Source organism: Cheilinus undulatus, linkage group 23 (genome assembly GCF_018320785.1).
Source record: "Cheilinus undulatus linkage group 23, ASM1832078v1, whole genome shotgun sequence".
Taxonomy (NCBI): domain Eukaryota; kingdom Metazoa; phylum Chordata; class Actinopteri; order Labriformes; family Labridae; genus Cheilinus; species Cheilinus undulatus.
Window position 1 is genome coordinate 9,123,511 of NC_054887.1, and position 12,662 is coordinate 9,136,172.

General features: G+C 37.6%; 1 protein-coding gene across 1 annotated transcript; it reads left to right on the forward strand.

Annotated features, from left to right (window-relative positions):
• The first annotated feature begins 364 nt into the window (after window positions 1-364).
• On the forward strand, window positions 365-12,662 carry LOC121505261 (HMG box-containing protein 1-like). Its single transcript, XM_041780400.1, has 13 exons — window positions 365-434; window positions 2,942-3,028; window positions 3,387-3,482; window positions 3,596-3,791; window positions 5,916-6,042; window positions 6,199-6,310; window positions 6,464-6,576; window positions 6,690-6,846; window positions 8,538-8,682; window positions 9,231-9,349; window positions 10,901-11,081; window positions 11,166-11,307; window positions 11,387-12,662. The coding sequence occupies exons 2-13, from the start codon at window positions 2,956-2,958 to the stop codon at window positions 11,402-11,404; spliced, it is 1,479 nt and encodes a 492-aa protein (XP_041636334.1). The 5' UTR covers window positions 365-434; window positions 2,942-2,955; the 3' UTR covers window positions 11,405-12,662.

Consider the following 12,662-nt stretch of genomic DNA (forward strand, 5'->3'; position numbering starts at 1 on the left):
TTTTAATACATGCTTACAGTATGACTTCGTCATTGCTTTACATCAGAACCCAATAACATCATTGCCCAACTATGATACCGGAATGTACATTGTCTAGTTTCCTTAATCAAAACCCCTTTAAGAAACCTAAACATTTTACTTGCTGTAGTGGTTCTTATATCACAGCAACCCACCCAATGTTTTATTGTTGTGGTGGTGAAAATACAGAGAACAAGTCTGCAATGGACCGACCAATGAGGAGCAGAGAATCTCTAGATTGACGTCACGTCTGGCCAATAGGATCGCTGGGAGGAAAGTGTTTATACCAGCCCCCATTCCCGTACAAGGCGACTGTTTTGGTGAGTTAAGGAAAGTTCATTGAAATCATTTGTGGCTTTAAAAGCGTCGAAATTGAGAATTGTTGCTACAATTTGAATGATTGCCTCCCAAACTAGGTACTCGAGCAATAATGTGAAGCTGACACCGTGTATTTTATGCTGTAAAAGCAGTTTCTCTGCTCTCTCCGTAAAGCTTCATTGTTGACGTTCGCTAACAGTTGTTTTGTTGAAACTGCCTTTGCGCAACAAAATGCCCCGTCCATTTTTTTTATCGTTGTTAATCAGACTTGTCAGCCCGAAAATCATTTATATCGTGAAAAAGATCGTAAAATAAAACACATACGCTTAATGTTTTCCGTTAACGTCGACGTAACTTCACTGTTTAAACGGCACTTTTGCTTCGTGACAACAAAGTAAATCCCCGTCGTTTGAAGTTAACTGAATCCTGACAGTTTTGGTACCAAAACATGTTATAAAGACACACTTATTAGTAAAGTCTGTGTGGTCAGTGTCTTGTCCATTTGTGGTTTTGAACGACTTATTTAAAATGTACTATCGCTGTCCTTCTCTGTATTGAATGAATGGGCTTTTTATGCGCATGCGTACATGATACCAAAGTTTATAAACAAGAGGGGTCACATGACGCAAGTATTGTGAAATAGATAACGCAGATACATGTTATTGGCATGTTTATGTATTTATAACGGAACGTGTTAATGCAAAATTACATACATACCCTTCATCAAAAAATTGAATGTTAAATACGCCGTGGAGCCTTGAGAACATGTCTGGACATAGGTGTTATTAGATAATGGCAGCCGCGTGAGAGTTAGACTACCCCATGTTACCCCGTGTCTCCTCATATCACCCCAACCATATATAACCTATACATCATGGCTCAGTGAAGGATTAAGTTACTGTGTACGTGTGTTGGTGGTTACCTATGGAGGGATTTCAGATGCTTGGTTTAATGTTACATACAAGTCACATCTATTATCACGCTACAGTACATTTTCTATTGCCTTAAATTTTACCATTTACACAAAAACAATGATACTATTAAAATTAGATTTATATATTATTTATATAGTGGCTGACTTAAACAGATCTAGTATGAAAAATATCCCAATATTGATTAGGCTATGTTATGTAAGATTTTACCTGTTTTAGATTACTGTTGCCTTCGTTACTTTGTATCATTGCATTGTGTCATAATATATTATTACTTAAATTACTTTACATTTACAAAATGGGCAAAATAAAAAAAGTAGCAAAAATGGGTTAGAAGTGGCAATTAGAGGAAAACAAGGGCAAAAAGCAAAAACATGGGTTAACAGTTGCTTAAAGAAGTTGCAAAAATTCACCCTAATTGGCAAAAAGTTGCAAAAATGTGTTAAATGTGGTGAAAAGGTAGCAAAGTGGGTTAAAAGTAGCAAAAACAAGTGACAAAAAATGGAAAACAAGTGAAAAAATAAGCAAAATAAGGGTTAACATTAGCAAAAAGTATGGGCAAAGATAGGTGAAAAGTGACAAAACGAGCCCAAATTGGCAAAAGCAGGCCAAAATAGGGTTAAAATGCAGCAAAAATTGGTTCAAGTAGCATAAAGAAGTGGCAAAATGGGTACAAAAAGTGGTGAAGTGGGTTAAATATGGCATGAATGTATAATTTCAACACCAGAACCCAATAATAGCTTGTCACAGTGTTCAGCTCCAAAATGAGTTACTGTTAGCTAGGATGCTAGCACCAATGCTACTGATCCAACACACATGCGTTGGTATTAATAAATCACAGCTGGGGAGGGCCCATTCCCTGGGTAGGACAGGTTCCCAGCCAACTCTCATGGATACCATTTTAGTTCAGTACAGTTTGGAACTTTTTCTTGCTTGTGTTTCCACAGCAATCTGTCTCCTTACTTGGTAGGCAGGGATGAAAGTCAGCAGTGTGTCTAGCTCCAACTCTTTTGCGTCTGATTGGTACACTTGTGGTGCATTTCCAGCAAGCAGTCCAGTTTGGTTCAGTACAGTCATTTTTCCGGTTCATTTTGGTATATATTAAACCCTGATCTGTCTTGCATTCCTAACCTTAGTGAGTCTAGCTCCACCCTTCAGGGTTGGATAGGTGCGCTTGGTACCCAAATGGGTGCTAAAAAATATTAGGTTTGTATGTACAGGTTATTTTGGTGTCTTTCCCAATTTTTGACAGTGGAAATGCAAGTAACTGCCTACCACTCTGTTTTGTTCCAGATAGGACCATGTGATGGAAATGCAGCAGTTGTACTTTAACAGTACAGTGCCAAAAATTAGGATGGCACAGATTGGTTGATTTTCTCAACTTTTGGCTGTTAAAATGCAAATAATGGTAAACTGTACTAGACTAAACTTAACCAGATAGTTATTTTGGTATGTTTCAACAAAGTGCTGTATCTGTTAGTATTTATGTTTTTTACTGTTTTCATCTTCATACTCTGTTTGCACCTTGCCACTTACTGTTTTAGGTTTACCTTTAGTTTTTGTATTTGTATGTCTGTTACAGTTGCTAAGCTGTTATTACAACCTAATTTACCCTTTAGGATAAATAAAGTACTTGACCTATTTTCCTAACTCCTCCATCCCTCGTGTTTCAGTGACTGTGGACGCCATGGTTTGGGAGGTGGTGACCCCCAAACATCAGGGTGTGAAGGTTGACTCAGAGCCTCAAAGTGAACACACAGGTAATATAAAAGCAGCAGAATTACACTTTTTGATACTATTGATCACCAAAATGACAGAGTTTGTATTATTTCTATCAAAAAATGTTGACAGTCTTATTATAGAATGTTGTAATTCACTGCATGTTATCCCAAGTTTGGAAATACTCAATGCTTAATTGCTTCATGTCTTTTACAACATAAAGGACACTACTGAAGCTTTTGTAATCTGGTTTTTCCACACCTAAACTTTCTACATAATACTTATAAAATCATAGCGACTACTAGGCAGGCATTAAACCTCAAAGAGGATGGAAAAAGGATGTAATGATGTATCCATGTGTCTGTAAAGAAGTCTCTGTTTGTTTTCTCTTACCTTCAGAAGTGATGATGGATGCAGATGAAGGCTTGCTCTGCTGCGAGGAACGCTTCTCCTCCTCGCCTAGCTTTCCCACTAGTGACAGTTACATGGAATACGGTACACAAGACATCAACATTTAACCAGATTTAACACAGCAGACTGATAAACAACATCATACATAGTCATGACATCACAAAACCTTTCTGACACGGTGTTTTTATTCTTCTTAGATGACCTCCCAGACCTGCAGGAGGTCCAGGAAGAGGTGGAGCAAACAGCACCACCAGTCTATCAGGTAGAGGTGGGTGTGTCTCACCTTGAGCAAAGCTCCCACGCCCAGCCGCCTGACACTCACTGGCTGACGCAGCTGGCTCACATCGCTACTGGACCCCAGAGCCCACTGCTGCAGGAGTCACCTCACAGCAGGTAGGCCTGCTTTGTAGATGCCCATCTGGACACTCTAGACCCTAATAATGTGGACTGACATCACAGCGGGGGAGAGGCATGTCGAACTCAAACAGTTTATATATACTCCAAATTATTACAATAAACGAATATATACGTATACTCTTAAATGCTGCTCCTCCTTTGCTGCTCTCTTTGCTTGAAATGAATTACAGAAGGACCTCATGCTCAATGACTTTGTCTCATTGGACCCCTTAGATGATGCCGGATGACTTGGAGGCAGGCACATCTGTTTGTAGATGTTCTACCTGACCTATGGGGGTTTTGTGATTGTTTTCCAATTTTGACAATATATAGTATGCTTTTCTGCTTGTATAGCTCCTTATTGTTTGTCTGTAACTTTGTGGACTACTGTCTGTCTTGGCTATTTTTAATCTCAGTAAGGTTTAGTTCCTGGTTAAATAAAGGTTTAATTGAAATGAAATAAATGGCTTGGTAGACAGATCAATACTGCAGCAAGATTACACAAATTTAACCCAAATATTCCTGATATGTGCATTAAACGTGGTGACCAGAGGGGGTCTCTGTTTCACTGCATGTTGGAGTGTCTAATAATATTCAGTGCCTGGAAAAGTAATTTAAATAAGTGCTGCAAAATTATGGGTAAAGAGGTTTCTCTTAAATCTCCTATGCATTTTTGATACCTACCCAAGCAACTTAGAGTCACTGCTTAATGTATGTTTCCTGGAAGCCAAAGAATGCCTTCCTCACTTATATATTTTTCTAAACAATATGTAAGTTCAAAATACAATATTTTATTTTAATCTAATCTACATGAATATTTTGGAGGAAAATGTGTAAATTACAATAAAAATAAAATTCAAAATAAATCATTCAAAATTCAAACTGAAAATTAAAATAAATCAAATAAACGTTTAAAAATGCAGGCATAGTGGATATTAAAAACTAAATAGATTTGCTAGCTTTTTGTTCATGTTGCAAAAAAACTTTAATGACTTGTTAAATTGTTACACCATTGAAATTGAAAAAAAAATGTTAAGGATAGTCACAAATCAAAACTATTGTATTAAGACAATGAAATAAATGGGTAAAATAAAACGAATAAATAGTCAGCTGTAATTAAGACACTTGGCAGTTGTTTGAGTTATGGAACGCTTTGTTTGTTTAAAAAAAACACTTTTTTAAAAGATTCATTTCTTTATTGAGTTTATCTGAATAGGACAGTAGATAAAGTGAAAAACAGGGACAGAGAATTGGATATCTGGAAAAACATCTGTTTTATAAATGATAAGTTTAGTATTAACTACTGTTTCTTTATAATAAGGCATTAGTAATTATGTTTATAATGACATAATGAGTGATTTACAAACAAGTTACAAATTTACTGAAGCTTAAAGGGATACTTCAGCATTTTGGCAAATTCGCCCATTGCCATAATCCCTGTAGTTTTAGTAATAGGTTTGTTTCCTTTAGTTGTTGGTGCAAGCTGTTTTTAGATCTGGGGGGCTGATACACCAGCTGCTCAGCTAACGCTATAGAGACAGACGGTATTTTTTGCTTCCCCTCATCAAACTCATCAAATACACAATCCAACAACTCCAAAACACTCTTGTGGACAAGTTGTGAAAATGTTGAAGTATCCCTTTAATAAAGTGCACAAAGAGTAAGTAGCCTACATTGTGTGTGGTAGATTATTTCTTTCTTATAACAATGCTTCTGGCAATAAATCATTGGAAAGCCTGTTTATTCCTCTTTTAAATGGTGCCACATTTGTGAGAAACATGCATTTGAGGGATTTGAGGGCAGAGCTGAGTATACGGGTCGTGCCCATGAATAGTCCACTAAATCTCTGTAGTTAATACTCTCAGCTAATTTTCCTTAATATTAAAATGAATGAATGTAGCGTCTTTTTACACAGCAGTAAGTCTAACGTCGTGATCTTGAATGGAGTCTCTCAGCATCCCCTAATAAGACTGACTTAAGCACCGTTGTAGACTTCTTTTTGAAACTTGCTAAGTCACCCTTAGAAGGAATACATGTTAAGAAATGTCACCTTTATGTTTTTATAATTTTCTCACCTACCTCCATGTATTTTTTCTACCTATGTGCTTGTGTCTTTTTCAGCTCCTCATGCGTCTGCATCTCCAGCACCAGCAGTAATCTACATTCCTACGCCCGGCCTCCTCTCTCTCCTCCCAGCAGCACAGCATCGCCCCCCAGAGGTCATGCTAGGGAGCGCCGACGCAGCAGGGTACAGCTCAACTTTATCTGCTTCCTCTCTTTGCTCTATTATTATTTACATGCAAAGCTTTCTGTGTTTTATCATCTTTATTATGCTTTGTCACAGCTGTTAGTTCCCAGTTTCTCCCATCCATGCCAGATGATTCTCTTGCTTCATTTTTAATAGAAGAGCAGTGAATGTGGTTCTGCTGTGTCGACGAGATCCTCCTTGTCAGACGATGAAGACATGGGCTGGAGCTTCTCCTGGCCTCCTACAGTCTGGCACTGCTTCCTTAAAGGTATAAACATATGCACCAACCAGAGCTCCTCTTTAAAGTTAGAATGTTTCATGTTTCTTTGGCTGCCACCTCAAGCTAGGGCATCACTAATCACAAAGAAGAAGAGAAAATGCTAGATTTATGTGTTTCCTAACGCTACTGTTCTGTCTTCAGGCACTCAGCTTCGCTTCCACAATGGCTCTAATGTGGAGTGGCAGGACATCGAGGACTTGGACTCTGCTGAGGATGAGGACTCTGGTGATGAGCAGCGATCCAGATCTCTGAAGGTGTGTCATTTAGACTTTTGAGTTCATGGTGTACTTTCTTGATTTGGTTCATCTGGAGTGTTTGTGGAAAATGTGAAAATTAAGCAGAATTTTGTTCTTTTTTTTCCTTTCAGAGTTATGGTTCTGAGGGTCTGCAGCTGGTGGAGCATTCGGAGATCGTGGTGTCGGGTCAGGCCATCCTGCAACTGACGTTTGACCCCGGGGCGTTCGGACAGTCCCCTTTGACAGCCCGTTGCCAACTGGACCACCCTTTCTACGTGAAAAACAAAGGTAGGAGTGGAGAAGGAAATAAAACACATTATGCTGCAGATTTATAAACAGTCTAAAGCCAAGCTTGGTGAGATCTGAAATCAAGAAAATGTTTAAAATGTTTAAGTGTTAAATGGGAGTCAAATTTATTGCTTCTGATGCATTCCTGGAAGCTAGGAATTCTACAGCAAGATAAGCTTTTTGACCCAATTCATGTTCAACATAAAGGGTAAAACCTGCTGCCTGTTGTAGCCTGAACAGGGTTAAAATTCATCTATTCCTTTGGCTGTATCTGTAAAACTCTTGAATAGTGGCAAATACAGTCTGAACTTTGATTTCTCTTTGCATTTAAACACTGGTCCTTTCAGAACTGATATTTATCCTTAAAGAGTTTTATGAAATAGTGTATGAATAATCAATGTCTTGCATACATTGGCATATCAGGGACTCTATAAATAAAAGAAAAGATAAAGGATTCATTAATTTTAATTTTAAAAATCCTAATTATTAAGGTCATTAAGTTGTAAGGAAAAAAAAATGACAATTTCAAGTTTAGAAACTCAAAATTTACAAGAAAAAAATCCAAATTTTGGCACTGTAAATTTTGAGTGCTGTTAGTGTGTCACTGTGTATTCTTCTGAATAGCCCTAGTTTGCAGCAATGTCTCCTCTAAGTCCGGATGCTTACGCTTAAGCATATTGTCATTCTGTGCATGTATAACCCCCCCACACACACACCAAAAAAAAAAAATATATATCACAAGTATTACATTATCACTCAGTCCCCGTAAGAAGGCTATTAAAAAAGTTCTCACCTGCAGTATCTGTGCAAGGCAATCAGCTTCATCTGGTTTGATTTTCTTACATGCAACAGGCTTTTCTTTTACTTTCTCATTCTAAAAAATTCTAGGTTTTGGCTTTCATAGATTTAAGACTTGTTATATTTTAAAAAACAACTTTTTGTGATCGATTTATGACATTTTAAACTCAAAGATTTTGTGGTTTATTCTGGTAAATTAACAGATCTGCTATTATTACTGTTATAATTTTTTAGAGTGGCCGTAATACACCATTGCACTTATCTTTAATGGGTATGATGTTGAATGTTGCAACATGGATGAAGAAACCAAGACAAACGTCTCACTTTGTGGGACAATAAAGTTTACTTTGAAACATTTGTGATACATCATCAGATTTATCTCTCAAGTTATACTTTTAATCTACAAACAGATTGTTAGCTAGGCAGATAACTGTTCATAGAAATAATTGAACTATCACCCAGGGGTTATACGTCTCCTCTGGGTGTATAGTTGTTGAACAGTGAAAGTACAGTGATGGGTCAAGATCTTATAAGCAAGGATTGAAGAGAAGGCACGCTGACCTAAACTTTTTACCTCCAAAATCTAGTGGGTTCATCTTGATAGTGGACATTTGTGCAGTTTGACTAAGATCCCCCAAAGGGTTTTTGATACATCATGTACATAAGAATAGCCTGGATGGATGTGTAACCCAAATATACCAAGCTTCTTTTCTTTCTTATACCAAAGCCTGCTGAGATATGATTGGTTACTGCTCGGATTTCAAATTTCCTACAAAGTGAAAGCAGACCACCACTTGTACTGAAACCTACTGCAGCTCCCTAAAACACAAATTCATCTTTTCTTTGTACGTAGACCCCCGTAGAGATAGATTAACACTGTTGCTTTCTCTTAGGGTGGTCTTCATTTTACCCAAGCCTGACCGTGGTGCATCATGGGATACCGTGCTATGAAATGGAGGTGGGAGGTGTGTGCCTCCCTCCAGGACACAGAGATGCCAAACACACTGACGACTCGCTGGTCTTTGACACGTTCAGGAGGTAAACCAGAAGCACAGTAGTTTGTTTGGTGCAGTACCTGTTAAAGCTAAAGTAGGCAACTAGAATTCCACCAAGCAGTCCAGTTCAATTTGGTTCAGCACAGTCTGTAACTATTTGCATTTCTAATGTCAAAGAGGTTGAGAAAGGTACCAAAATAACCATCTGTAACATCCTACTTTTTGGCACCCTTCTGTTGGGGTGTCAAGTGTACCTGTCAAACCCTAAAGGGAGGAGCTGGACTCACTGCTGGTCCTCCACCAGGAAAGGATTTGGTTGGCTGTGGAAACAGAAGTGAGATCAAACTGTTCAAAACTGCACTTAACCATAAAAGACTGGTTGGTGGAAACGCCCCAAGAGACTCTGCACAAACCTGCATGGTTTAAAAAAAAAAAAAAAAAGTTACTCTTTTTGTTTTTGGATTTGTATTGATGGTCTTTAAGTGTCTCCTGGTCCGGCATGAGTGAACACACAGTTAGCGTCCATGTTTGGTCCATCACTGTACCTACATTTGATTGTGTGTCAAACTCAGACTTTGATGTGTTTTTCAGTTATGACTTCACTCCTCTGGACTCCTCTGCCGTTTACGTGTTGAGCAGTATGGCCAGACGGCGGCGCACCTCCCAGTCCAGTGGGGGAGCTGTTTCTCCAGACAGACACGCATCACAAGGTGCTGGACTTCAAATCTCATAAAATTTTCAGATCATCCACTGACTAAATGAGAAAAAGCTGAGTCTGAGCAGAGGAAATGCTTATGGTCCTTTAATATGATGTAGAAATTCCATGACCCTGCATTCTTTCTTATGGTCAGCAGGGGGCGACTCCACTGCTGGCAAAGATTGGTATGGTTGTTCAGAGGACAAAAAACTACTAATGGTCATCTCAGTGAACTCTAATTAGATTTATGGGTCAGATTCTTTATTTGAAGTTTTAATTAATAGGAAATTAAGTAAACTATGGTGAAATTTAAAGGTTAAACAGTTGTTTAGTTGGGTTGCATAGTTTAGGCATGGCTATGAGGGATTTAAAAGCTGCTGAAAAGTATTAAAATAACATTTTTAAATGTAAGACATCTATATGTTCATTCACAAACCAACACAAGTTGTCAGAGTAGCATCATCAACATTTTCTGTCCTCCTGAGACCAGAACTTTGGTTTTGAATGCCACTTTTTTGGGATCAGTCAGACCTGATAAGTTTAAAATCTTAGGCTTGTCTTTGGAAAGTAATTATTTTTTATTTAGTTAGTTATTTCTATAATTTTCTTTATAACCAAACCAGGTCCTGTTTCTGCAGAAAATGAAGCACTGGATCGGTTTTAGAGTTTCTGTTTTTGCTGTGTGTCATGAAATTTTCCCCCAAAATTTCATGTCATTTTCTGAAAATTTTCAAGCAAATTCCCCAAAATATCAAAGCAAGTTCCCTTAAATTTTATTTATCAAATCTCAAAAATTTACAAATACATTTGAAACAAAGTTCTGAAATTTCCATTTGAATCTTTCAAAAATTTCAACGGACATCACAGAAATGTCCAAATTCCCCAAAATGCACTGATAGTTTACTTCCTTCCAAAAATCTGTCCTCCAAAAAATTTCCCATAGAGCTGAAAAAAAACAAAACAAAATCAATTTCCCCCCACGTTACCAATGAAACATTTCAAAATAAACAATAAAATCCCCCAAATTTCTATGAAAATTCATGACAATTTTAAAGCAAATTCTCTAAAACTTCAAAGCAGATTTCCTTTAAATTTTATTCATCAGATTTTCCAAAATTTACAAATACAACCCCCCCCCCAAAAAAAATGCCATGAGAATGACAGACAGTTCCCCCAAATTCCCTAAAATTTCATTTAACATTTTTGAAAATTTCACACAACAAAAGAAATCCTTCCAAATTTCCGCCAATGAAGGCCTCCAAAATAAACAAACATATCCCCAAAAATTCCATGAAAATTCCTGAAAACTTCATGGCAAATCCTTTCAACATTTAAAATAACTTACTTAAGCTTCAATGGACAAATATATAAAAAAATTCTTAGAGCAGAAATTTTTACTGTACTGTTGGAAAGGCAAATGTAATGTCCTCATATGTACAGGCAGGGTTTTAGGAGGATTTACCAGTTTGACAAAAACATCTAGAACAGTCAACAGTTCAAAGACCCCAAGCAAAGTTAAAAATAAAAAATAACTGTAAATTCTGGATCTTTTTAAAACCTCCAGAGGCCCACAGTCCTGGTCCCACCCACTCACCTCATCAGAAGCTAACCAAAAACCAGCAGCATGACAGCAAAGCAGGAAGTGCCACGCCCACTAAGTGCAAGCGACCAATGAACGCCTTCATGCTGTTTGCCAAGAAGTTCAGGGTGGAGTACACGCAGATGTACCCTGGAAAAGACAACAGGTCAGTGTCGTCTGCCTAGAGGGGTCGCAACATTGTTCTTACAGCTTTAATTTTGATCTAATAAACGAGGCGTGTTCGTTTCAGAGCCATCAGCGTCCTCCTCGGTGAGCGGTGGAAGAAAATGAGAAGTGAAGAGCGTCGAGCGTTCACCGTACAGGCCAAAGCCCTCGCAGACGAGCAGAAGAGACTCAATCCAGACTGCTGGAAACGCAAACGAACCACCTCTGTAAGGAATTCACTCTGACACCGGATAAATCTGTCTGCTTTTAAATACTGTTGGCTAAATATTTCTCTGTCTTCAACAGGGTTGTCAAGGAAATTAAGACTGCAGACGAGAAGAGCTATTTTGTAAACATCAAATCAGCCTTAATCTCCAAGATTATGCAGCAGCTCCTAATACTCGCTTGTCTTTTTCTAGCTTTCCAAAGGTGCTAAAGTTACTTATAAGAGAGGTATAAATCAGTTTCTTCTATAGTTAGGCTGACATAACGCTGGACACATTTTAATCAGACAAAATAAAAGATAACAACTCAGCCAGGTTGGGAGACCACATGCCTGCAATCACGATTTCACAGAGGTGATTTTACAGATCTCACAGAAACCTAAGTGATCAAACGTGACTTTAGAACAGAAAAGCAAATATAGGACATTGTCAAGAAGAGAGGAAGAATTTGGGTCAAATCCAAAATTGGGCCTAAATCGTCTAGTGTGTAACCAGCAGTAACTTCATTTTGAACCTGACATTAAGGCTGTAGAGCAAGGCTGCGTCTCCCTCCAGGAAAACCAAAAACTCTGCGTTTAATCCATGACAGGAGCCCTCCTCCTTGAGTGATTTTTCAATATGTGACATTAAAATAAGAGAGATTCTGATTGTTTTCAGTTTCTCATCATATGCTTGAAACAGGTGGAAGTTGTGGTGCTGTAGCATGTAGGATAATGTAGCTAATTTCCCAAAAATATATATTATATAAAAATACATCATATTTTTGCCTGTATTACTTGCATTTGCACAGTGTATTGCACAAAACTAGAATATTTAACTTGGCTTTCATGTAATTTATCATGTTTTATTTAGTTAGTAGTCATATTTTAGTTTTATTTGCTTCTAATAGAAATATTATCTTAATTACAAATATAGAGCAGGTCAGCAAAGAAAAACGTAACTTCCGTGAAAGGCTTTTATTTAAAAGAAAATACAAGTGTTAAGTTTCCCTTTCAGTTGCTCCAGCTTTAAGCAGTTATTCTGTTTTCCCCTTGACCTTTACTTATTTTATGCCTCTTACATCAGAAATTAATTGATATTTAACTCCACAACATACAGGATATTGTAGAGTATGTCAAAGAAAACTGATTAAAGCACACAGTAGGATGACACAACTACTAGCAGAAAATATATTACTTTATAAAAGTGAACATGTTATTGCCTTTAAATTTTAATTTCTTAGTGTGCCATATTAAATATTTAGCATTACAGTGCCTATAAAAAGTATTCACCCTCTTGAATGTTTTAGCCTTTTATCAATCATGGCCAATACAGTTTGGCTTTTTGAGGTCTGTGCTTTGACTGAGCCACTCCAGAAC

Bases quoted from the DNA above. Each gene is read 5' to 3' on its own strand.
- LOC121505261 (XM_041780400.1), top strand. From the start codon at position 2,956: ATGGTTTGGGAGGTGGTGACCCCCAAACATCAGGGTGTGAAGGTTGAC. The intron at 3,029-3,386 runs GTAATATAAAAG...TCTTACCTTCAG, and splicing joins GCCTCAAAGTGAACACACAG to AAGTGATGATGGATGCAGAT. The intron at 3,483-3,595 runs GTACACAAGACA...TATTCTTCTTAG, and splicing joins TGACAGTTACATGGAATACG to ATGACCTCCCAGACCTGCAG.